The sequence below is a fragment of the Rhinoraja longicauda genome, chromosome 37, assembly GCF_053455715.1.
Source record: "Rhinoraja longicauda isolate Sanriku21f chromosome 37, sRhiLon1.1, whole genome shotgun sequence".
NCBI classification, from domain to species: Eukaryota; Metazoa; Chordata; class Chondrichthyes; order Rajiformes; family Arhynchobatidae; genus Rhinoraja; species Rhinoraja longicauda.
In genome coordinates this window covers 13,962,504-13,989,524 of record NC_135989.1, presented here as the reverse complement: position 1 = coordinate 13,989,524, position 27,021 = coordinate 13,962,504, and the positions used below count along the sequence as shown (strand labels likewise).

At 46.6% G+C, this 27,021-nt stretch overlaps 1 protein-coding gene across 2 annotated transcripts in view; it reads left to right on the top strand.

The window, feature by feature from the left end:
• LOC144610506 (ras-specific guanine nucleotide-releasing factor RalGPS1-like) overlaps positions 1 to 21,262 on the top strand; it is a 78,156-nt gene extending 56,894 nt beyond the window's left edge. The window contains exons 11-20 of one of the 2 annotated variants that reach the window (XM_078429257.1): positions 40 to 104; positions 4,048 to 4,153; positions 5,340 to 5,485; positions 7,713 to 7,770; positions 8,353 to 8,421; positions 11,834 to 11,921; positions 16,033 to 16,125; positions 17,094 to 17,199; positions 18,290 to 18,381; positions 20,141 to 21,262. In XM_078429257.1, the coding sequence (XP_078285383.1) occupies positions 40 to 104; positions 4,048 to 4,153; positions 5,340 to 5,485; positions 7,713 to 7,770; positions 8,353 to 8,421; positions 11,834 to 11,921; positions 16,033 to 16,125; positions 17,094 to 17,199; positions 18,290 to 18,381; positions 20,141 to 20,170 (853 nt within the window). In that variant the 3' untranslated portion in view covers positions 20,171 to 21,262. Of the gene's footprint in view, positions 1 to 39; positions 105 to 4,047; positions 4,154 to 5,339; positions 5,486 to 7,712; positions 7,771 to 8,352; positions 8,422 to 11,833; positions 11,922 to 16,032; positions 16,126 to 17,093; positions 17,200 to 18,289; positions 18,382 to 20,140 lie in introns of those variants that run through there. The other variant, XR_013549431.1, reaches the window with a different exon arrangement.
• The last annotated feature ends 5,759 nt before the right edge of the window (positions 21,263 to 27,021 follow it).

Sequence of the window (27,021 nt, the reverse complement as noted above, 5' to 3'; positions counted from 1 at the left end):
TGTAATGGGACTCCCAAATGACATGATATCTTTCCACAGATTGTCTCTGATGATCGAGCCTGTGTCATGTACTCCACATCGTGTCTCCAGAAGAGAAGCTGAAGGTAAGAGCCAAACTTTATGCACAACTAATGATAAAATGGTAATTTACAGAGTTGAATCTGATTACAGTAAGTTTATCTGACTGAAAAAGCTTTTCCTCAAGGGGTAGGCCATTTAGAACAGAGATGAGGAAAAACTTTTTGAGAGAGTTGTGAATCTGTGGAATTCTCTGCCTCAGAGGGCAGTGGAGGCCAATTCTCTGAATACATTCAAGAGAGAGCTAGATAGAGCTCTTAAGGATAGCGGAGTCAGGGGGTATGGGGAGAAGGCAGGAACGGGGTACTGATTGAGAATGATCAGCCATGATCACATTGAATGGCGGTGCTGGCTCGAGGGGCCAAATGGCCTCCTCCTGCACCTATTGTCTATTGTCTATTGTATTTAGGCATCCAGAATTCTCATGCAATTGACAAGGATTTCAAAGAAAGTTAAGATATTGCATTAAATTTGATCAAAAATTTGAATTTGGTCCATTTGCTCTAAGTCATAGCCAAACCAGGGCTGGGCTGTATGTAGAAGTTTATGCATAGCCTAGAAATTTATGCATTGCCAACCGAGACTGTTGTATTTTTATAAAAATAAGTTCAAAGTAAATTTTATTTTCAATGTTATGCAAAATAAATGTAAAGATATATTACATTGTCAAATGTAAAGTTACATATTATAAATGTAAAGTTTATTTATGTTTATAAATGAAGGAAGTGCAGTATAAGAAAATAACTGCTGGTACAAATCAAAGGTATTTATTCACAAAATGCTGGAGTAACTCAGCAGGTCAGGCAGCATCTCAGGAGAGAAGGAATGGGTGACGTTTCGGGTCGAGACCCTTCTTCAGACTGATGTCAGGGGGGCGGGACAAAGGAAGGATATAGGTGGAGACAGGAAGATAGAGGGAGATCTGGGAAGGAGGAGGGGAAGAGAGGGACAGAGGAACTATCTAAAGTTTGAGAAGTCGATGTTCATACCACTGGGCTGCAAGCTGCCCAGGCGAAATATGAGGTGCTGTTCCTCCAATTTCCGGTGGGCCTCACTATGGCACTGGAGGAGGCCCATGACAGAAAGGTCAGACTGGGAATGGGAGGGGGAGTTGAAGTGCTCGGCCACCGGGAGATCAGTTTGGCCAACGCGGCCCGAACGCAGGTGTTGAGCGAAGCGATCGCCGAGCCTGCATTTGGTTTCGCCGATGTAAATAAGTTGACATCTGGAGCAGCGGATGCAATAGATGAGGTTGGAGGAGGTGCAGGTGAACCTCTGTCACAGTTGTAGACTGATTAACAGCAACACCCCCTCTGACGATGTGATACTTCATGTGATGGTCAGTGCAGTCAATCTTTTGATTTAGTTTTGCTGTATTTTTAATTTTTAATAGTTTGGCATTAAAATATACCATTAGAGCATGAAACATTATTATATAAAAAGGGAAGGAGATGAAACGGTTTGTCAATTTAAAGGTTTACGCATCGAATACTTGTTGTGATGTGAAGTCGTTTTTTGTTGGAGCAATTCGCCAACCGGAATATCCATGCAACTGGCATCCTCAGTGCCACATGAATGCCAGATAGAGAATAGACAATAGGTGCAGGAGGAGGCCATTCGGCCCTTCGACCTAACACCGCCATTCAATGTGATCATGGCTGATCATCCACAATCAGTACCCCGTTCCTGCCTTCTCCCCATACCCCCTGACTCCACTATCATTAAGAGCCCTATCTAGATCTCTCTTGAAAGCATCCAGAGAATTGGCCTCCACTGCCTTCTGAGGCAGAGAGCACCACAGATTTACAACTCTAGCTACTGTAATAAAGAGGACTGTCACTCTGGAAAAGCAGGAGATGAAACTTCTCACAAAGATGAGCTTCTTGTATCTGAGCATTAACACTCAGAAGTCATGAAACCACCTTGCCACCAACAGAATACCTTTTAAATGTACCCATTGTTGCAGGGAAAGGAAGCTTGTGTAAAAGTTTGCAACCATATAATCTCGTCCTTGTATTCCTTCGTTATCATCTCTCCCCCAGCCAACAATGGGCCGTTATGGGCTCCACCCTTCCTTGGTCATCTCATGCCGTCCCTGATTTGTTCTGGCTTCCACCTTCCAGTTTCCCCCCTCCATCCCTATTTTCATTCTGAAGTTGGGTTCTAACCTGAAACATCACCCATCCTTTTCCTCCAGAGATGCTGCCTAACCTGCTGAGTTGCTCCATGACCTTGAGTCTATCTTCAGTATAAACCAGCATCTGCAGTTCCTTCCGACACATAATCTATTTTAATATTGCACGGTGGCGCAGCGGTAGAGTTGCTGCCTCAGAGCGAATGCAGCGCTGGAGACTCGGGTTTGATCCTGACTACGGGCGCCGTCTGTACGGAGTTTGTACGTTCTCCCCGTGACCTGCGTGGGTTTTCTCCGAGATCTTTGGTTTCCTCCCACACTCCAAAGACGCACAGGTTTGTAGGTTAATTGGCTGGGCAAATGTATAGTGGGTGTAGGACAGTGTTAGTGTGCGGGGATCGCTGGGCGGCGCGGACCCGGTGGGACGAAGGGCCTGTTTCCGCGCTGTATCTCTAAATCTAAAAAAATCTAAAATATTAAATGTGTGGTTTAAAAGTGGGCAAGATACCAGAGAGAGCGCTGTTGTTTCTCTAAGATATGTTCTGTGATCTTTTTGATCATGTTCGATTAAACACTACACCTGATAGACATCGTGTCTATCAGTGCAGTTCTGACCTCATACAGTGCTGGAATGTTGGCTTCCATTTTTGCACTGACGCCCCTGAAATGAGAGGTTGTGCCCACTATCCTGAGCCAGAGGGTTGAGAGGGACTTTACCTGCTGTGGCACTGGAGACACTGACGAGGTTTTATAACAGGGAATTTTTTTACCCTCTTGTTGGAAGGAACTGCAGCCGCTGAGTTTTAGTTTTAGTTTTTGGTTTTAGTTTTAGAGATACAGCGCGGAAACAGGCCCTTCAGCCCACCGAGTCCACGCTGACCAGCGATTCCTGCACATTAACACCATCCTACACCTAGGGCCGTTTTTTACAGCATTATGGGCCCCTGGGCAAAGCAGTACTGGGGCCCCTACCGTTACTCTCCCCCACCCCCCTTTCCCTACCAGCCCCCCCTCTGTCGTGCCGGCGAAAAGCACTTACCGAAAAGCACTTAGCGATGGACTTAGGGTGCTACATTGTTGCGAAAAGCACTTACAGATCGCTGTGAGAAGCACTTAGGGACTGAAAATGTTGCGAAAAAAGCACTTATTGAACCTACATTTTTAAAGTAGTATTTATTTATTGCAAGTCACTTAACATACACAGATCAGCATGGGGCCCCTATGCTCGTGGGCCCCCGGGCAAGTGCCCATCAGGCCCATGCGTTAAGACGGCCCTGCCTACACCCACTAGGGACAATCTTTACATTTACCAAGCCAATTAACCTGCAAACCTGTACGTCTTTGGAGGAAACCGAAGATCTTGGAGGAAACCCACACTGGTCACGGGGTGAACGTACAAACTCCTTGCAGACAGCACCCATAGTCGGGATCGAACCAGAGTCTCTGGCGCTGCGTTTGCTGTAAGGCAGCAACTCTACCGCTGATATTTATTCACAAAATGCTGGAGTAACTCAGCGGGTCAGGCAGCATCTCGGGAGAGAAGGAATGGGCGACGTTTCGGGTCGAGACCCTTCTTCAACTTTACCGCTGCGCCACCGTGACCGCCCTAAAGTTGGAGTTACTCCAGCTTTCTGTGTCTACCCTCTGGCTGATTGGATACTGCATCTAAACCCTTATTTTCTCAAGTGGTATTGCCGCCTATGAACGCGTCTAAGTGAGGAGGGAAGAAATTTGCTTCCGGCAGGAAGATATTATTTGTAAATTCTGGGCAGTTGAGCATCACGTTGAACAGAGTAATGGGTTCTGTCTAAACTCCATCCACTCCTGTGCCCCAGGCTCGCTCTCCACCACTGAAGCAGTTGAATATTCTGAAGGTGATGCCACAGCCACCTGTCTCTGCCTGATGCACAGACATAGGAAATGGCAGAGTGCTGTTTACACGTAAGTGATGGACTCCATTTCTTGGATGAAGGGATTAAAAGCACCATTAGCAATATTTGCAGATGATACAAAGCTGGGTGAACTGTGAGGAACATGCTATGAAGTTGCAGGGTGACTTGGACAGGTTGTGTGAGTGGGCGGATGCATGGCAGATGCAGTTTAATGTGGATAAGTGTGAGGTTATCCACTTTGGTGGTAAGAATAGGAAGGCAGATTATTATCTGAATGGTGTCAAGTTAGGAAAAGGGGACGTACAACGAGATCTGGGTGTCCTGGTGCATCAGTCACTGAAAGGAAGCATGCAGGTACAGCAGGCAGTGAAGAAAGCCAATGGAATGTTGGCCTTCATAACAAAAGGAGTTGAGTATAGGAGCAAAGAGGTCCTTCTGCAGTTGTACAGGGCCCTAGTGCGACCGCACCTGGAGTACTGTGTGCAGTTTTGGTCTCCAAATTTGAGGAAGGATATTCTTGCTATTGAGGGCGTGAAGCGTAGGTTTACTAGGTTAATTCCCGGAATGGCGGGACTGTCATATGTTGAAAGACTGGAGCGACTAGGCTTGTACACACCGGAATTTAGAAAGATGAGAGGGGATCTTATTGAAACGTATAAGATTATTAAGGGGTTGGACACATTAGAGGCAGGAAACATGTTCCCAATGTTGGGGGAGTCCAGAACAAGGGGCCACAGTTTAAGAATAAGGGGTAGGCCATTTAGAACTGAGATGAGGAAAAACTTTTTCAGTCAGAGAGTTGTGAATCTGTGGAATTCTCTGCCTCAGAAGGCAGTGGAGGCCAATTCTCTGAATGCATTCAAGGGAGAGCTAGATAGAGCTCTTAAGGATAGCGGAGTCAGGGGGTATGGGGAGAAGGCAGGAACGGGGTACTGATTGAGAATGATCAGCCATGATCACATTGAATGGCGGCGCTGGCTCGAAGGGCCGAATGGCCTCCTCCTGCACCTATTGTGTATTGTCCATGCTGTAGGTAATTGGCAAAAATCTATTCTGTTTCCTGCCGTTGCTTTGCTCCTCAATGATGTTGGTCATTGCCGGAGCTGGAGAAACTTGCCCACCACTGAAAGTCACGCTGTGATCCCAGCATGGCCTTGCTGACCTCCTCAATCGGGCTTATGGATGGCTGCAGATTAAGCACCTTCTCCCTATCTATTCCTCTCTATCTTCTATAGCCGTAGACGGACAAGCATCACAGACCCCAAGAGGGCAACGTTCCCTGCAAATCGACCCCAAAGTCTCCTGGACGACAGTGAGATGGAAGACGGATTGCTCTGTGTGATGCAGACCTGGGGCCAGCCTGCCTGTGACCACTCTCCAGGTAACTGGTGGCCAGGTGGTGAGTGGGACCACTGCTTGCCTGAACGATCTCCTCCTCCCGCTCATTTTCAGGCTCGTGTTTCCCTAGTGCTTTTCGTGTCCGCAGGCACTGAAATACACAAAGTGTAATAAATGGAGTTGGAGATGTGACAACTAATTTTTGCATGGCAAGTAGGGTTGCCAACTGTTCCGTATATTGGGCTAAATTGGTTTGTCCCCCTACAGGACCGCCCTTGTCCCGTGTTAGGCCCAGACGGCGCTGGCTGGGTGAGGTCATGTGGGGTGCGGGGCAGTGAAGTCACCTTTTGTCCCTTATTTGGGAGTGAGAAAGTTGGCAACCCTAATGGCAAGTGACTACAAAAGAAATGTGGTATCGACTGGGAAGTTATGTTCTTATTAGTGATAGATATTGGATGTCCAATGTTGGGCCAGGAAAGAGAAGATCTCCCCTCTAATTTTGTTTTTTGAAAATTATCATGGGATCTTTTCCATCTACTTGGATCAATATCTCATCTGCAACAAAACATCACTGCCGATCCGGCAGTTCCACACTGCAACATTGGCATGCACGGAAGGATCTGGAAGATCTCCACCTGGCAGTGGCATGTTTGACCTTTCCTTTCAGCTGCCAACTTTTGACAGCAAATTCCACGCAGCACCAAGTCAGGATTGAGCCCAGGTGTTGGGTACTGAAAGAGCATCTTTACCATCTGTGTCATCCTTGGGCATGGTCCTTCCACTGCCAGATTTCTCTCAACCCCCATTCCGCCACCCCCCCCAACCCACCTCCGTAGTTGGAGGTCTGGGCAAATGCATGGGAGGTGGTATCATGTATTGGGTAATCGGGTATTGTCTTTCCTAGTTTTAAGTTGAAACAGCGCCAAGTGCTGAAGTAACTCAGCAGGCTGAATTAGTCTGAAGAAGGATCCTGACCTGAATGCATTCAAGAGAGAGCTAGATAGTGCTCTTAAGGATAGCGGAGTCAGGGGGTATGGGGAGAAGGCAGGAACGGGGTACTGATTGAGAATGATCAGCCATGATCACATTGAATGGCGGTGCTGACTTGAAGGGTCGAATGGCCTCCTCCTGCACCTATTGTCTATTGAATCGTCACCTATCCTCCTGAGGTGCTGCCTGACCTGCTGAGTTACTCCAGCACTGTGTCCTTTTATGTTCTGTACCTGTAGTTCTTTGTTTCTACCTAGTTTTAAGGTGATGTAGAGATACAGATGTAGAGATACAGCGTGGAAGCAGGCCCTTCGGCCCACCGGGTCCGTGCCGCCCAGCAATCCCCGCACATTAACACTATCCTACACACACTAGGGACAATTTTTACATTTGCCAAGCCAATTAACCTACAAACCTGTACGTCTTTGGCGTGTGGGAGGAAACCGAAGATCTTGGAGAAAACCCACGCAGGTCACGGGGAGAACGTACAAACTCAGTACAGACGGCGCCCTTAGTCAGGATCGAACCTGAGTCTCCGGCGCTGCATTCACTGTAAGGCAGCAACTCTACCGCTGCGCCACCGTGCCACCCATTCTGACTTGTGTAAATGCTGACTTGCATAAGGGTTTATGGGATGTTCTTGCTATTGGAGGGCGTGCAGCGTAGGTTCACTAGGTTAATTCCCGGAATGGCGGGACTGTCGTATGTTGAAAGGCTGGAGCGATTGGGCTTGTATACACTGGAATTTAGAAGGATGAGGGGGGATCTTATTGAAACATATAAGATAATTAGGGGATTGGACACATTAGAGGCAGGAAACATGTTCCCAATGTTGGGGGAGTCCAGAACAAGGGGCCACAGTTTAAGAATAAGGGGTAGGCCATTTAGAACGGAGATGAGGAAGAACTTTTTCAGTCAGAGAGTGGTGAAGGTGTGGAATTCTCTGCCTCAGAAGGCAGTGGAGGCCAGTTCGATGGATGCTTTCAAGAGAGCTGGATAGAGCTCTTAAGGATAGCGGAGTGAGGGGGTACGGGGAGAAGGCAGGAACGGGGTACTGATTGAGAGTGATCAGCCATGATCGCATTGAATGGCGGTGCTGGCTCGAAGGGCTGAATGGCCTACTCCTGCACCTATTGTCTATTGTCTATTGTTTGAACACTACAAAAGCGTTTCACTGAACCTTTTCACGTGACAAGAAACTCATCTAATTTGGGAGGGGAAGAAATTCAAAAGGATGTCATTGGTCTGGGACAGAAATGATGCACTCTCATTTCTTGCAGATTTCCAAGAAGAAAGTTGCGGTGATGGTCAGAAAAGATTACGGCCGTCCTTTGAAAGGTGAGAAGCTTCGAAATTGGATTGGGGGTAGTCGTGCAGTGTGGATATTTTGATTACAAGTATGGAGGAACCTAGCGGGGAACTCCTGGCTGTTAATGATTCAGTGTCTTTAAGTTGTTTGGTGTGAATATTTAGATCAGGCGTTAGGAGATCTAGTGCCAATGTGAGTTAGGCTACAATTAGCTATGTTCTCAGTGGTTGAGCGGGTTTGACACTGAATGGGCCGATGCGTCTTTCATTCCCACTAGGGTTGCCGACTGTCCTGTATTAACCGGGCCAACCCGTATATTGGGCTAAATTGGTTTGTCCCGTATGGGAGTGCCCTAGTCCCGTATTAGGCCCAGGGGCCGCTGTAGGCCCGGAGGCCTGGGCACCGCCTAACCGAGGTTACGTTACAATGGCGGCTACCATTGGTGGAGCGGGAGCACGTGGCCGCTGGCTGGGTGAGGTCACCTCTTGTTCCTTATTTGGGAGTGAGAAAGTTGGCAACCCTAGGTTTGGTGTTAAATGCGCCAATGCGCCTTTCATCCCCTCCACCCCACTCCTCGAGCGTATGTTCACAGGGATTTGTTTCTGCAACAGGAATCGGCTCTATCGTTCTCTGGGCCCCGTGACAAGGGGAATGCAGAGCTGCAGCAGGACTTCAGTCGGGTACGTAACCTTCAATGAGAGGCCTGTGGTCTACGGCCGATCAATGTACTTGATTTTTGTCATTTGGAATGTAGGGGTGACTGCAGGGGAGGAGGTGGAGGGTAAGGTTGCCAACTGTCCCGTATTGGCTGGGACATCACGTATTTTGGGCTAAAGTGCTTTGTCCCGTACGGGACCGCCCTTGTCTCGTATTAGGCCCGGATGACACTGTAGGCCCAGACACTAGCCCGGGGGCTGCTGTAGTCCCAGATAGTGTAGGCATGGGCGCCGCCTAACGGAGGTTGCGTAGCAACCCGCCTCCCGGCCCGGGCGGCTGCTATTGGTGGAGCAGGAGCACGTGGCCGCTGGCTGGGTGAGGTCACGTGGGGCGCTGGGCGGTGACGTCACCTTGTCCCTTATTTGGGAGTGAGGAAGTTGGCAACCTGAGTGGAGGGGGGAGTGGCAGAATGGACAAAGCGATGGTTGATGGGAAGAAGTGGCAGCTTGGAATGGTGATGAAATGGTGGGGAGGGGGCACGTCCTGTCAGTGGCAGAGACCTGAACATAAGCGCTGATGGCCAGGGGCTACAACGTGAGCCGCAACAACAGCCGTGTCAACCAGATGGCTAATGAAGAAAGGCTTGTTGGTGCAGGCCAGCAGCATTGGGGCCTAGCTTTAAGATGAAACAACACCAAGTGCTGAAGTAACTCAGCTGACTGAATTGGTCTGAAGAAAGATCCCGACCTGAATCGTCACCTATCCTCCAGAGATGCTGCCTGACCTGCTGAGTTACTCCAGCGCTATGTTCTGTACCTGCATTTCTTTGTTTCCACCTAGTTTTAAGGTGATTCTGGCTTGCGTAAACTCTGACTTGCGTGAGGGTTTATGGGATGTAACCCTTGCACTAATAAGGGAAGTGTCTGAATAGGTTGGCGTGGTGTGAAGGGCCTGTTTCCGCACTGTATCTCTAAAGTTCTTAAAAATAAAAAAAAGAATAATACACTGAGACATTATCCAAGAGTCACCAGGTTTTGGCTGCATTTTCCCAGAGCTCCAAGTTCCTTTCGACCTCGCGGCACTTCTTTCAGAAAGTTGGGGGTTCCTGGGGCGCAGCTGGCAGCTAGTTTAGTTTAGAGATACAGCGCGGAAACAGGCCCTTCGGCCCACAGCGACCGTGCCGACCAGCGATCCCCGCACATTAACACTATCCTACACCCGCCAGGGTCACCGCTCTCTCTCATCTGGACAGCCAGGGGGGCTATGTGAGGATGCTGTTCATTGACTTTAGTTCAGCATTCAACACAATAGTCCCCAGCAGACTGGTTGAGAAGCTGCTGGAACTGGGGCTTAGCACCCCTCTGTGTGCCTGGGTCCTGGACTTTCTCACTGCCAGGCCCCAAGTGGTCAGGATGGGGGAACACACATCTAGCTCCCTCACCCTGAACATAGGATCCCCCCAGGGCTGCGTCCTTAGCCCCCTACTGTACTCCCTGTAAACACATGACTGTAGGGCCAGGTTCAGCTCAAACTCCATCATCAAGTTTGCTGATGACACTGTGGTGGTGGGCCGGATCTCCAACAACGATGAGAAGGCCTACCGGGAGGAGGTGGCTGATCTGGCACTCTGGTGTCAGGACAATAGCCTCCTCTTGAATGTCACTAAAACAAAGGAGCTGATTGTGGACTTCAGAAGGGCTAAACATCCAAGGACGTACACGCCACTGGAGATAAATGGGTCTATTGTGGATAGGGTGAGCAGTTTCAAATACTTGGGAGTCCGCATCGCAGAGGATCTGACGTGGGCAACGCACATTGCCGCACTGGTGGGTAAGGCTAAGCAGCGCCTTTACCACCTTTGACAACTGAGGAAATTCAAGAGTGTCGCTGAGGATCCTTCATTGCTTCTACTCTGGGGCTGTAGAGAGCATCCTGTCCGGCAACATTACAGTCTGGTTTGGGAACAGCTCTGCCCAGGACAGGATGGCCCTGCAGAGAGTAGTGCGTTCGGCAGAACGCACCATGGGAACTACACTCGTCCCCCTGCAGGACCTATACATCAGGAGGTGCAGATCCAGAGCAAGCAAGATCATGAGGGACCCCTGCCACCCCAGTAACGGACTGTTCCAGATGCTACGGTCAGGCAAACGCCTCCGCTGTCACGCTGTGAAAACGGAGAGGATGAGACGGAGCTTCTTCCCACAGGCCATCAGGACTGTCAACTTTGATAACCCCAGAGACTAAATTTTTGTCGACACTTTTGGTGCTATGTTTAGTAACTTATTAACTTTATTTATTGTAACTGTAATTATTTTTGTGCACAACCCGCAGGCATTGCCACTTTCATTTCACTGCACATCGAGTATGTGTATGTGACAAATAAATTTGACTTGACTTGACTTGACTTGACTTGACAATTTTTACATTTACCATGCCAATTAACCTACATACTTGTACGTCTTTGGAGTGTGGGTGGAAACCGAAGATCTCGGAGAAAACCTACGCAGGTCACGGTGAGAACGTACAAACTCTGTACAGACGGCGCCCGTAGTCAGGATCGAACCAGGGTCTCCGGCGCTGCATTCGCTGTAAGGCAGCAACTCTACCTCTGCGCTATCGTGCTGCTCAAGCTAAGTATTTCATTTTCCACGGGGAAATGGGATTGATCTGCGAGCCGGCGTAGTCTGGATGAGCCGAATGTTGTCCTCCCATGTCATGGAAATAAATGGAAGGTTTATTTATTTATTTACTGCTTTTATTGTGAATTTCCAATGAAGTTATCTCCAATATTAATGAAGCCTCAGAGACACTCTGCAATATCTGTCATCTCTCCTTTCATCTCCCAGTCCCATCTGGCTCATGCATTCCAGGTTACAGCCTGGGATTTTTAAACGGGGGTAATTACTTTGGAGATAAGAGATTGCAGATGCTGGAACTTTAAACCAGAAACAAACTGCTGAAGGAACTCAGCAGGTCTTGACAACATCTGTGAAGGGAAATGGCTGGAATGATGTTTCAGGCTGGGACTTTCTTCAGGCTGATAGAATAGAGGGGGAGATAGCTGGTTGAAATTTAAAAGAGAGTTAGATAGAGTTCTAGGGGCTAGCGGAATCAAGGGATATGGGGAGAAGGCAGGCACGGGTTACTGATTGTGGATGATCAGCCATGATCACAATGAATGGAGGTGCTGGCTGGGAGGGCAAAATGGCCTCCTCCTGCACCTTTTGTCTATGTTTTGTATAGGGAAAGGGGTAGTTGTTATTTTGCAATCGACGCATTGCTCAATCAGATGCCACTGTGGGTCAATGAGCACAGGGGCAATGGCAGATGAGAGTTGGTGCAAGTTGGGATGTGGGTCACGGAGTTTTTGATGAACAAAATTGTGTCATTGATTCAAGAGTAAAATGGTTTCTTGTTTTTCTCTGCTCCTGCTAGACCTGTGCTACCTGGCAGTCAAGGATGTGCAACCATTGAAAGTGTTCTGCGAAGGAAAACAGTCCTGAAAAATGGCAAGAAACCACTGGTAGGGAAATAGTCCCCATGTTGTCTCTCATCAGTTGCCTTTTTAATTTCTATTAACCAGTTGTCAGTGAGCAAAAGAGGGATGGGCATTGGGAGAAGGGTCTTGACCCAAAACGTCACCCATTCCTTCTCTCCAGAGATGAGGCCTGTCCCGCTGAGTTACTCCAGCATTGACATTGGATAATTTGACCAGCACTATCAAAAAACACATGACAGATACAAAATCCCATAATGTACTTGCAACTACCCACGTGAACCCATTTGGACTCCTCCTAAGAGATGCATCCCTGTTCTACCCGTCCCTCACTGCCTTCGCTGCTACTGAAAACCGACTTGTTCTCTCTTTCTCAGTCTGTTCAAGAGTCCTGGACATGATAGGTAGACTATTTCTCCTTCCATAAATGCTGCCTGACCTGTCGATTGTTTTAGTATTTTCTGTTCTTGTATTGACAATAGACAACTGACAATAGGTGCAGGAGTAGGCCATTCGGCCCTTCGAGCCAGCACCACCATTCAATGTGATCATGGCTGATCATTCTCAATCAGTACCCCGTTCCTGCCTTCTCCCCATACCCCCTGACTCCACTATCCTTAAGAGCTCTATCTAGCTCTCTCTTGAATGCATTCAGAGAATTGGTCTCCACTTCCTTCTGAGGCACTGAATTCCACAGATTTACAACTCTCTGACTGAAAAAGTTTTTCCTCATCTCAGTTCTAAATGGCCTACCCCTTATTCGTAAACTGTGGCCCCTGGTTCTGGACTCCCCCAACATTGGGAACATGTTTCCTGCCTCTAACGTGTCCAACCCCTTAATAATCCTATACGTTTCGATAAGATCCCCTCTCATCCTTCTAAATTCCACTGTATACAAGCCTAGTCGCTCCAGTCTTTCAACATTGAAGAACATAAGTTTGTTAGTCATCTAACTGGCCCCTTGCTATTGTGAATGAAATTCTAAATAAAAAGCTACAGATGCTGGGTGTAGAAAGTAAAGACAAAATTATGGAAATTCTCGATGTGTATCAAGAATATATGCTCCACATTCCCTGATGATCCCATGAATCGGGGAATGGAATTGATCTGCCAGTCAGAATAGATGCATCCACTCTATGCCGGCTCACAGATCCATCTCATTCCCTGTTTAAATTGAAATAATTTGGGTTAGACTGCTTTTGTGCGAAGAGAAAGAGTGAACACTTCAGGTTGAAGACCCTTTGATCCTTTGTTTTATAATCTGTAAATTTACCCTTTTTTGAAAAGCTATTTTGTGTGGTGGTGGAATATTCCACACTGAGTTTCTACGAGAGCTGAACTGCCAGCATTTGAGGCTTTGTACTCAATACCTGCTCACCTCCAGGTCTGATAACAAAGATGAGAGGGGTAGAAAGGTTTGTCTCTCTGTAAACATTTTATTGTGTCTACCGCTACATCGTGGAGCTGCCGTTCGACTGGTCCTTGATGTACATCAAACGAAATAACTTTGCCATTATGTTTGTTTTATTGTGTCCTAAAGCAATCTGCAGCCAGGGAACATTATCTTCAGCATTGCTTCTGTGGTAATATAGGAAACCCATCAGTCAATAGACAATAGGTGCAGGAGGAGGCCATTCGGCCCTTCGAGCCAGCACCGCCATTCAATGTGATCATGGCTGATCATTCTCAATCAGTACCCCGTTCCTGCCTTCTCCCCATACCCCCTGACTCCGCTATCCTTAAGAGCTCTATCCAGCTCTCTCTTGAATGCATTCAGAGAATTGGCCTCCACTGCCTTCTGAGGCAGAGAATTCCACAGATTCACAACTCTCTGACTGAAAATGTTTTTCCTCATCTCAGTTCTAAATGGCCTACCCCTTATTTGTAAACTGTGGCCCCTGGTTCTGGACTCCCCCAACATTGGGAACATGTTTCCTGCCTCTAACGTGTCCAACCCCTTCATAATCTTATACGTTTTGATAAGATCCCCTCTCATCCTTCTAAATTCCAGTGTATACAAGCCTCAACTAAACTCAAATTACTGAACAAAACAGGGTGGGGGTAAATTTACTTTCGAAAAGTTGCAAAGGGGTAAACGGAACAAAAAAGGTTGGAACCCCTGATTTATATGGTGTGAAAGGGCAGATGGGGCTCCAATTTAACAACCGTGCCACACTCTCTCAATAACATTGCAGTGCCTGCCTCAACTGTGCTTATGTGTTTGGACTGGGACATCTTTACCCTTGGTGTCTGGGATGAGTGTCATGCTGGGAACTGGGTCATGTCATTAACTGCATCTCTTGCTTTGCAAAGGAATTTACATCACTGAGATTAATCCCTGAACTGTTTGCAATTCTGATGATCATTTTCACTATGAATTGCTGTTTTAACTCCTGGCATATATTTTTGTGGAGAAGGGAGAGTGGATTTTGGTCTAGGGCAGTGAACGGGAGTGGGTTTGGGCACGTTGTGAGTCTTCATGCAGGGAAACCATCCCTCAGTGGCTGCCTACCTAACCCCCCTCCTGATACCTGCAGCTAGATAAAAGTGTGGGTGTTGGAGTTGATGCCTGTGAATGTGATGGATTGGCCGTGATAGTGAACGGTGGCGCAGCGGTAGAGTTGCTGCCTTGCAGCGAGTGCAGCGCCGGAGACCCGGGTTCGATCCCGACTACGGGTGCTGTCTGTATGGAGTTTGTACGTTCTCCCCGTGACCTGCGTGGGTTTTCTCCGAGATCTTCGGTTTCCTCACACACTCCAAAGACGTACAAATTTGTAGGTTAATTGGCTTGGTAAATGTAAAAATTGTCCCAAGTGGCTATAGGATAGTGTTAATGTGTGGGGGTCGCTGGGTGGCACGGGCCCGGTGGGCCGAAAGGGCCTGTTTCCGCGTTGTATCTCTAAACAAAACTAAACTTGAGGGGCAGGTAGCCTACTCCAGCTTCTGCTTTCTTATGTTCTTGCTTCCTATCAAGTGATGCACGAAGAGTTGCCACTCGGTCAAAAGGCTGCAGTATGACCGGAGAACATTTAACACCCCAATTGTAGGGGAATTGAGGGTTAGAGAAGTTGTTAACCAATATCTGTTGCCTACCCTCTGAACATTTGTCCATAGTCTCCCTCTCTCAGTTCTCTTCAAACCAACCATTTGCATATGGAGCAGCAAATTTGTCCCACCCACTCCCCTGACATCAGTCTGAGGAAGGGTCTCGACCCGAAACGTCACCCATTCCTTCTCTCCCGAGATGCTGCCTGAACCGCTGAGTTACTCCAGCATTTTGTGTCTACCTAGGCTTGGACAAGTTGGGCCAAAGGGCCTGTTTCCATGCTGTTTAATTCTATGGAGCTTTTAGAATTTTTATTTGGATTTTTTCCAATAACTGCAGAAAGTCATTACCTCTACAAGTCTAGATTTTATAGGATGAAACCTGCTCACTATCACTCAGAAATATCCTGCGCATTTTTTTTATACCTTGGACTCACGACATCATAAGTGATAGCAGCAGCATTAGGCTAATTGGCCCATCAAGTCTACTCTGCCATTCAATCACGGCTGATCTATCTCTCCCACCTAACCCCATTCTCCTGCTTTCTCCTTATAATCCCTGACATCCGTACTAATCGAGAATCTATCTCTGCCTTGAAAAATATCCCTTTAGATTTTTAGATTTAGATTTAGAGATACAGCGCGGAAACAGGCCCTTCGGCCCACCGGGTCCGCGCCGCCCAGCGATCCCCGCATATTAACACTATCCTACACACACTAGGGACAATTTTTTACATTTGCCCAGCCAATTAACCTACATACCTGTAAGTCTTTGGAGTGTGGGAGGAAACCGAAGATCTCGGAGTAAACCCACGCAGGTCACGGGGAGAACGTACAAACTCCGTATAGACGGCGCCCGTAGTCAGGATCGAACCTGAGTCTCCGGCGCTGCATTCGCTGTAAGGCAGCAACTCTACCGCTGCGCCACCGTGCCTTGACTTGGACTTCCTTGAGTTACCCTTAAAATAAGCTTGCAATTGAGTTTTCCTTAGCAGAAATCAGCAAGTGAATTCTCTTGGGGCTGAGTGTAACACTGTTTCAGTTGTGGAGCAGTGGGAAACTCTAAACCTGACCTTGTTCTGCATTAACACAGGTGGCAGTGTGGACAACATATTGGGTCGCACTCTACGACCATCAGCTGGTCTACTATGGAGCCAGAAGCCTGAAATCCACTGAAAGAGAACAGGTTGGTGTTGCTGGGGGAAGGAGTTGCCCACCTAAAGTCTGAAGAAGGGTCTCGACCTGAAACGTCACCCATTCCTTCTCTCCAGAGATGCTGCCAGTCCCGTTACTCCAGCATTTAGTGTCTGTCTTCCTGAACTCAAAGTGGGTACCTGTTCACCATTTAGGGTAAAGAAGTTCCCTGGCTGCCTAGGTTTGAAGGCCCGACTGTCCAGTACTGCCATGACCAGGAGAGGCCACTCATCCCATTGATCATGTTCCACCATTCGGTTGGATCATGTCTACTTCATAGAAACATAGAAAATAGGTGCAGGAGTAGGCCATTCGGCCCTTCATTCCTCGCCTTTGTGTCCTGTTCTGTGGTATTCTTACCAGTCAAAATCCCATGCATATTGTTCATTAAATTTTTTCTTGAGCCCCAGCATCCCGACTACGGCTGCTGTCCGTACGGAGTTTGTACGTTCTCCCCGTGACCTGCGTGGGCTTTCTCCGAGATCTTCGATTTCCTCCCACACTCCAAAGATGTGCGGGTTTGTAGGTTAATTGGCTTGGTATAAATGTAAATTGTCCCTAGTGTGTGTGTGTGTGTGTGTGTGTGTGTGTGTGTGTGTGTGTGTGTGTGTAGGGTAGTGCTAATATCCAGGGATCGCTGGTTGGTGCGGACTCGGTGGGCCGAAGGGCCTGTTTCCGCGCTGTATCTCCAAACGAAACTAAACCCACCACATCCGGTGGATTTTTAAATTTAAATAAAAGTCATATTTAATCGACTTGCCACTGTCTGACCAGAATAACAAGCTATTCCAACAAAAGTGTCTAGACAAGTTATTTTCCTTAAGTTTAAATACCCAATAAAAATATTTCCCTTGGTCTGAGAAATGTTGTGAATGACTACTTGTGGTTTTCTTGGTACTTGAATGTTGCTGGCATTTCTTACTGAATTTATCAATTTAACACATTGATTTTGTGGAGCAGTTTAAGTCGAGTTACAGCAAGAGCTTGTCGATCATGGGCTGGATACTTCTTCTGATGGATGACCCAGACAATGTGGACATGTTCCAGCTCACAGACCCAGAACACGGTCAGTCCAAGTTCCCTTCTGCACATCCGATTAAAAATATGGCACCCTGTTCCTTTGAGTGTGGGAGGTGGTTGGAAGAGGGAGGAGGGAGGAGGAGTGGCGTCCTTGAGAGAATTCTAGCTGCCAAGTGTTTAATCTATTCAATCCTGCCCTTCCTGCCTTTCTTTGAGGCCAATGTAGACAGTGGGAATGGTTGAGAAGCTGGTTGTTTTTAATGTGGTTATGTCATTTGATATGTTTCCAGAGGAGGAATGTTGGAATGGTCCTTTATAAAACCACCAAATTCATGGTTGTGCAGGCTGTTTGTCTGAGGTTTTGCAAGCAACATGGCCCTTTGGCTTGGGAGGGGGTCAAGTGAAGACTGCCTTTAGCCCAGTTTGCTAGGACAGGCCAAATGGAGATTCTACCTATCCTGCAGATGCTGGTACAAATCGAAGGTATCACAAAATGTGGAGTAACTCAGCGGGTCAGGCAGCATCTCAGAAGAGAAGGAATGGGTGATGTTTCGGGTCGAGACCCTTCTTCAGACTGATGTCAGGGGAGGGGGCGGGACGAAGATAGGATATAGTTGGAGACAGGAGGACTAATGGGAGAACTGGGAAGGGGAGGGGAAAAAAATGAATGTACCTATCCTGTACATTCATATGTACCAGAATTTGAGCTGTCTATCCAAGATAGACACAAAATGCTGGAGTAACTCAGCGGGACAGACAGGCAGCATCTCTGGAGATAAGGAATGGGTGACGTTTCTGGTTGAGACCCTTTTCCAGCATTTTGTGTCTATCTTTGGTGTAAACCAGCATCTGCAGTTCCTTCCTACACAGGTATCCAAGGACAGGGTTGCAATTAGTTGCTTTGTTACTAAGTTATGAAGAATGCCTGATGGAAAAAGAGCAGAACTGAATAGTGGTCAATGGCTATCCACTGTTCACGCTGCCAGAGATTACATTGTACTCTTGAAACAGTGACCCAAAGGTTCTTTGGATGGTGACTTGTGATTCTCTCTGTTGTTATGCTCGCCCTTGTGTTGTGTTGTGCTGTGTAAATGTGGTCCAAAGCTGCCTTGAGTTTCCTTCTGTTTCCAAAGCAGGGAATTCCTATAAATTTCTGGCAGGCAGCAAAATGAATGCCATGCTGTGGTTCAAGCACATGAGCAGGGCCTGCAAGATCAACTGGAGGCAGGTGAGTGGATCCCAATCAAAGGTAACATAGAGGTTTGAATGTGGAAGAGCTAAGTGTAGTTTTATTGCTCATTTTAAGAAATGAACTGGGCAGGTGCTGGAAGTGTCCTCATGGGAGCACTGCGGGATCGGCGACCATTATTCTGTGAGTTTCAATGTAAAGGGATATGTTTGGTCCTTAAGTTATGATCTTAAAAATGGGAGGTAGATACAAAATGCTGGAGTAACTCAGCGGGTCAGGCGGCATCTCGGCAGAGAAGGAATGGGTGACGTTTCGGGTTCACACCCTTCTTCAGACCCAAAACGTCACCCATTCCTTCTCTCCCGAGATGCTGCCTGACCTGCTAAGGTACTCCAGCATTTTGTATCTACCTTCGATTTAAACCAGCATCTGCAGTTTTTTTCCTATATATATATATATATATATATATCTCTAAAAAATGGGGTTGGGTAATTTTAACAGTGCAAAAGAAGACCTGGTCTAAGTAGACTGGGGGCAGATGCTTGCAGGTTAAACAATGGGTGGTAAATGGGAATCTTTTAATCTTAGAGAGTTTATAAGAACCTGGAGGGCAGCTTGCTCTGTACGAGTGTGAGGGGAAAACAGCAAGATTAGGGAACCGTGGACGACATCTATATACTAAAACTCTCGTTTGTTATCTTGTTTGTGACTGAACTTCAGCCAAAATGGTACACGATAGCGCGACAAATTTAGGCCCATCTTACTCACCATTGTTACTTTAGTGATAATGCAAGTAGTTTTATTGAAATTGGTCTTATATTTTTAAAGTTATTCACATTTTAAAGTTTAAAAGGAGGGAGGAGGGAGGGAGGGGGAGTGGGGGAGAAGGGAGAGGGGAGGGGGGGTTGAGGGGAGTGGGGGAGGACTGGGTGCTGCACCAATGCAGGAGAGGTTTGGGCCTACTTGGTCTAGTTAGATATTAAATGTTTGATCTTGGGGGAAAAAAAGAGGAAGCAAATGACAGGTATAGGCAACTGGAATCAAGAAGCCTCTTGAGAAATGTAGAGAATGTAGGAGCGAATCTTAAGAAAAATACTAGGAGGCCAAAGTGGAGCTGTATCAAGCAAGATTAAGTAGAAACCATTCTATAAATGGAACTAGAGGGTAGCACGGAAAGTTTAAGTCCTCTTAAGGACCAAAGGAGTAATCTGTGTAGAGTCGTGTAATGTGGTGAGGTTCAAATGAATACTACTTATTTGTAGACACAAAAAGCTGGAGTAACTCAGCGGGGACAGGCAGCATCTTGGGAGAGAAGGAATGGGTGACGTTTCAGACTGATTTGTATTGATCAGGGACAGGTTCAGGGAGTACTCTGCCAACTAGAGTACTGTGATGAGCACTGTTAAGGAAAGATGGATTATCATTGGAGGCAGTTCAGAAAAGGTTCCCTGAGGGATCGATGGGCTGTATTTTGCGGAGAGTTGAACAGGTGGGTTGTGAAGAATGAAACATAATATTCTTTGGGACTTGATCAGGTAAATGCCGGGGAGAATGTTTCCCTTATGGGGACAGATGGAATCATCTTAGAATAACTAGAGCTGGACATCAGTCTGAAGAAGGGTCTTGACCCGAAACGTCACCCATTCCTTCTCTCCTGAGATGCTGCCTGACCCGCTGAGTTACTCCAGCATTTTGTGAAAAGGATAACTAGAATTTCCTATATGATCATATTGAATGTTAGACCAGGCTCAAGGGGGTTGAATGTCCTTTTTAATTAACTTGCATATTTTTATTGCAGCTTCCCACAAACTTAATCTCTTTTGAATAAGTAGAGGAAGACTGACGGAGGAAGAGGTGGAGATCATGCCACAATGTATAGATTTAGATGGAGTCAAGTCAAGTCAAGTCAATTTTATTTGTATAGCACATTTAAAAACAACCCACGTTGACCAAAGTGCTGTACATTTGATTAGGTTCCAATAGAAAAAAAAATGAAAACATACAGTAGCACGCAAACAGTTCACAGCGCCTCCTCAATGAGCCTCAAACGCTAGGGAGTAGAAATATGTTTTGAGCCTGGACTTAAAGGAGTCGATGGAGGGGGCAGTTCTGATCGGGAGAGGGATGCTGTTCCACAGTCTAGGAGCTGCAACCGCAAAAGCGCGGTCACCCCTGAGTTTAAGCCTAGACCGTGGATGGATGGATGTTTGCTGCGCGTGTGCCTGATCTGGGAGGCACGTGTAATCTCTTGCCATGTGGTTTGTCAGCCTGTTGAAACCTGTGCTGTGAAGGGGATCCAGAAACTCGAGTGATTGTAATATTCAAAGCGCCGCAGAGAGATGAGATAAAACTGTCCGACCAATCCTATCCCCCACCTGGCTACTGTCCAACAAAGTCCTGATGGAAGATGATGACCTAGCTTGCAGCAACAGAGGGCAATTTGAGTTAGATGTGGATTTCTGATTTTGTGACTGGAGGGAATGGCTACCAATCTTCTGGACTGGAGATATTTTGTGGAGTCTGTGTGGCGTGGCTGCTATGGTGAGGATTTCCTGGAGTTAAATTTTCTCAGATGTGGCTTTGATCTTTATTGTACAAACACTTTAAATGTGGGGAGGCTGGGGATGATTTGCTCTCTAATTTAAAAGAGAGTCAACGTCTCTTATCAAATTTAAGCTGCTGAAAGGAAACACAACGCCTTTGAACCTTAGTTGTAGCGTCACTGCAGGGGGATGGAGAATGATTTGTGGGATCATTCCCCACTCAGGTACCCTTCAACAGTGGAACATCTCGGGTTGGGAACAGCCATCAGGAACCTGAGTCACTCGTATGTATCCATGTAGTTAAGGGCATGACATGCTGAAGGTTAACATTCTCTGCCAACACTTCACAAGTCCTAGGTAGACACAAAATGCTGGAGTAACTCAGCGGGTCAGGCAGCATCTCGGGAGAGAAGGAATGGGTGACGTTTCAGGTCGAGACCCTTCTTCAGTCTGAAGAAGGGTCTCGACCTGAAACGTCACCCATTCCTTCTCTCCAGAGATGCTGCCTAACCTGCTGAGTTGCTCCAGCACTTTGTGTCTACCTATAATATTGTGACAGGCGTACAAACCTGGTGCTTTCTCTCTATCCCGGCCACAGTTGCCAATTCTGTAAACTTTCATTGCGTGACCATTTGCCACAATGATTTGTCTCTCCTAGTGGTTATCCAGTAAGGTCTACGATTCATTGGAGAGTGTATAACTGTAAGATATCCATCATTAACTATCTTGTTTCCCTCATCTCGGCTATTTATTTTAAAGCTAATAAATGAAAATAGACGTCATACCCCTGTGATTTGTATCTTCCCTGTACCAGTTTGCTATCAGGAGATTTGGACAGTCGTCTTGAGTTCCTGGTATCAAAGTTCCTCCACTACTTTTGGTTTGACTTATAGGTTGTATCCTTTGAAAGATGCAAAATACCGGAGCAGGTCAGCCAGCATCTCTGGAGAAGATAGATAGATGATGGGTCAGGCACTTCAGACAAAAATCTAAGCCTGAAGTCCCGACCTGAAACCTCATCTATCCATGTTCTCCAGGGTTGCTGCCTGACCCGCTGAGTTACTCCAGCATTTTGTGTCGTTCCTTGGTAAACCAGCATCTGCAGTTCCTTGTTTTAATAGGTGAAGATTTGACCCCACCACATGGGAGTGATGGATTGCATGATGGACTGATGCTTGTATTTGGATGGTAGCCCTGTGCTGATTGAGCAGCCAATTCATTACATGGGAAGTCTCAGTAGCATCGTTCAGGTGTGACAAGCCCATGTTTGTTCAATAATCACCCCTTGTAATCTCCTCCATCCAACTCCACCAGTGTGCTCTCCACACACTTAGCTCCTGGGGGGAAAAAGGTTTATTCATTTTTAAATAATCTCTTATGGCTTGTTTTTATCACCTGCATTGGACAATACAGCTTGTAATAGTTTCTCTAACTCTTACCAAAGTTATTTAATATTTGTGTTAAAAATATATGCCCAATGTGTGTGGCACAGCGCTGGAGTAACTCGGCGATATGCTGCCTGACCCGCTAAGTTACTCCAGCACTTTGTCCTTTTGTATAAACTAGCATCTGCAGTTCCTTGCTTCTACGTGAATGTGGCACTACCTGGGGTGAGAGAGATGCTGTTTCTGGGAAATTAATTTTATTTGTTCTGCTGTACAATTATAAGGCTGCGATTGGGAAAATAATATGAATCATTCAAATAGATTTGAATCTTTTTTTAAATTGCCAGGCCTCTTTGTTTTGCAGTCCACATTTTATACGGATGGATGTTATTTAATTTATGTCCTGTCTGCAATGGCCCTGGCACTTGTGATCGCTTATCACCACTACATAATGTTTGATTTAGTTCACTGCTGCACTGATGACATTGAATGCTGCCCGGCATCTGGTTGCACCATTCTCTTTCTAGCCTCCTCTCACCAAAACCACATCCATAATTTCCAAATTTAATGAGATCCCACCCAGTAAAAGCCCTGGATCCAAACTCTGTGGCTGCAGTGAGTGGATGTGTTTCGTGGGTGATTCTGCTTGTTAGGCAAGGGTGCTTGATTGTATGTGGGTGGTGATAATCAGGTGCACTTGTTTACTGTGTGAATTGTGAGAGGTTTTGCGGTTGGCATCCTCACTGCCTACGCTTCTCTGAGAGCCAGTGACTGCAGAGGGCTGAAATGCAAAGGAAAAATAATTACAACATGCAGATGTTAATCTGGCTCTGGTATCCTGTGATCTGGGAGTCCAGGCATTGAGAAATGATGGAGAGGAAGGAGAGAGCCTAAATATTTCCAGCTCCTCAGTGTTCGATGGGTTCATCGGATCTGCTGGGAATGTGGAAACTTTGCACCCTTGCACTGAAGTTACCCTGTTATTAAAACTGCAAGCAGTGGCCACAGGATTTCAGCTGGAGATGAGGACCATGGGTTTGCCATATTTTAACTGTAATGATGCAGAATAAAAATGAAGTTATATTTTGTAATACAAACAATGCCTTAAATCTGAGCCTTTGGGCACAATAAAGAATTTGTAAATGTATCCTCACTTGTTTCTAACATGTATTAATATTAACAATCCTTGATATTTTTATATTAAAAAAATAATAAATGCTTGTGATGTAACCTTGTATGTAAAGCAAATGTTTTTTTTGCTCCAAGCTAAATATCTTCTGTTTAGTTTCTGTATAACTACAGTTTAACTCGTGACCTGCTCTGTAATTGGTGTACCCAGACATACAGAGGTCAGGGGGGGAGGGGGGGGGGTGACACAGAACAGAGATGGGCTGGGGGAAGGGAGGGAGTGAGTCGTGCAGAGAGAGACAGACAGACACAGTTCCATCTTCATTCTGTGCAGTGTCAGCTGTCAGCCAGATTAGGCATTGATCTGCTGCAGTTGTCTTCTGACCCTGCAACGTGGACTAGAAACTGTGGCTGATCAAATTTGCCTTGCCCTCTCAATGAGATCTGGGTGCACGTACCAAGAGCTCTGCCCTACACAAATGAACCAAACGAGGGAATTTATTTATTCTATGGCTTTAATGCTGTGGTAATCCTGACCTCCGGTGCTGTCTGTATGGAGTTTATATGTTCTCAATGATCATGTGGCTTTCTTCTGTATTTAGGGTTGCCAACTGTCCTGTATTGGCTGGGACATCTGTATTTTGGGCTAAATTGGTTTGTCCCGTACGGGACCGCCCTTGTCCTGGATTAGGCCCGCGGGGTGCTGTAGGCCGGGACAGTATAGGCTAATGGAGTGTGTTCGGGGAGTGGGGCCGAGTGTGTACGCCTAACGGAGGTTGCATAGCAACCCACCTCCCTCGGTGGAGCGGCCGCCATTGGTGGAGCAGGAGCACGTGGCTGCTGGCTGGGTGAGCTCACGTGGGGCGCGGGGCTGTGACTTCACCTTGTCCCGTATTTGGGAGTGAGACAGTTGGCACCCCTATCTGTATTCCTCCCCTGCCTGGTGGGTTAGTTGGCTCCTGCAAGTTACCTCCGTGCAGGGCCGTCTTTACAGCATTATGGGCCCCGGGCAAAGCAGTGTACTGGGGCCCCTACAACAACTACTCACAGGAATAAAAATGTAAATGGTCGATAAAATGGGGCCCCTATGCTCGTGGGGCCCCGGGCAAGTGCCCATCAGGCCCATGCGTTAAGACGGCCCTGCCTCCATGTGTAGGTGGATGATAGAAGAATCAGGGGAGAGTTGAGTATGCGAGAGAGAGAGAGAGAATAGGACTGTGGGAAACAAGTGTGGGAATGGGATTACTCTGACAACAATCTCTCATCAACTCAATAGGACAAATGGCCTATGTTCTGAGAACATGGGAATTGGAGTGCGCCTTGTAGTCTGTGCTTATTCCTCCACGCCCGCACCTCCAGACTCAGGAACAGCTTCATCCCCAGGGCCATAGCTGCTATGAACCGGTCCTGCTGAGCCGGATGGCCACAACGCATAGATCAACTTGCATTTTACCCTGTCTAAAAACTGTTCCAACTGTTTCGTTTCGTTGGGTTGCTGTTAATTACTTAAATTATTGCATCGTATGGGAGGCGCATTCCCAATCTCGTTGTACCCCTGGGTACAATGACAATAAAGATATATTGTATTGTATTGTATTGTAATGTCATCACTAAACCTGGCCATTATCTCCCACTGACTAAAAAAAGACAAAGTCCTGGAGTAACTTAGCAGGACAGGTCCTATACTGGGGAACATGGATAGGTGACCTTTCAGATGTGGACCTTTCTTCAGACTCTTAGGTCCAGTCCCAAATCGTTACCCATCCATGTTCTTTGGTGATGCTGCCTGACCTGCTGATTTACTCCAGCACTTTGTGCCTTTTTTTGTTGTTGTAAACCAGCATCTGTAATTCCTGGTTCTGTCTTGCTGGCAGCTGTTTCCCAATTACAAGAGTCTACACTTCAAAGTACTGTTGACTGCTTTGGAATGACATGAAAGGTGTTATACTAGTGCATGTTCCTTTCTTTCCCCCGTAAGAACCAACTGCAAAATTGTCAGTGCTGCCTTGGACAAGCAAATGTTTTAGCAGGCAGATCATAAAACTGGAGGCAAAATGGCTTGATAAATTCCTATTGCTGTTGATCGGCAGGCCATTCATAGAGAAGTACAGTATAGAAACAGGCCTATATTGACCAACATGCCCCATCTACATTAGTATCAACTGCCTGCGTTTGGTCCATATCCCTCTAAAACTATCCTATCCATGTACCTTTGTGACTCGTTGGTGGAGTGGGAGAGATAATTCTGGGGCCATCTTAAAAATAGCTGCAACTAATGCTTTACTGAATATCAAAGCATATGTGCTTATGAATAATTAACTTATTGTTCATTCTGTGGCAGTCTGCATAACATATAAATCAGATATGAAAATCATTATCCACTGGAGTCATCAGATGTTGTTAATGGTATTAATGAAATAAATAAAGCCTCTAACTCCCTCCTCTGGTGCAATGGTAGACTTCAGACAAAAATTATTTACTAAATATTTTTAGGGCCTTGAAATTTTTATTTTAAAAAATGGTTGAGTATGTTAAAAAGATTTTTTTTAAATCTTGGTCTCATTTGGCGTGTTTAATTTGGTCTGTCATCTATTTATAGAGATACAGCGCGGAAACAGGCCCTTCGGCCCACCGAGTCCGCGCCGCCCAGCGATCCCCGCACACTAACACTATCCCACACCCACTAGGGACAATTTTTTTACATTTGCCCAGCCAATTAACCTACAAACCTGTACGTCTTTGGAGTGTGGGAGGAAATCGAAGATCTCAGAGAAAACCCACGAAGGTCACGGGGTGAACGTACAAACTCCGTACAGGCGGCGCCCGTAGTCAGGATCGAACCCGAGTCTCTGGCGCTGCATTCGCTGTAAGGCAGCAACTCTACCGCTGCGCCACCGTGCCGCACTGTTTAACAATTTGGTCATAAATGCTCCCTCAAAAGGTTTATAAGTTCCGTGTCAGCTACAGCTTGGGTTGCCAACTATCTCACTCCCAAATAAGGGACAAGGTGATGTCACCGCCCTGCGCCTCACATGACTTCACCCAGCCAGCGGCCATGTGCTCCCGCTCCACCAATGGCGTCTGCCTGGGCCGGGAGGCGGGTTGCTATGCAACCTCTGTTAGGCAGCGCCCGGGCCTACAGTGTCCAGGCCTACATCGCCCCCCCCCAGGCCTAATACGGGACAAATCAATTTATCCCAATGTACGGGATGTTCCGGCTAATACAGGACAGTTGGCAACCCTAACTACGGCTCTGGGTGGGTGGATGGTCACGATCTCAACTGAAGACAAAGGTTTGCTCTGCAGTGAGGAACACTCTACACTTGAGAGTCAAGAGTGTTTAATTGTCAAGTACTGAAGCGGGGCAATGAAATTCTTACTCGCAAAAGCATAACAGGTCTGCAAACACAGTATTCTACAGATAACACAACAAAACAAACAAAAAAAATCAATTAAAAAAACAAATATTAGTGTAAAATAAAAACCCCAAATCCTTCGTGCAATCAAGACAGTTTATCGTTCAAATTTTTGTAGGTGTTTGTAGTGTTCAAAATGGTTGTTGGGAAAATGTTGGTCCTGAACCTGGAGAACACGTCTATGTATTCCTGCTCTTTTAGAAGCAT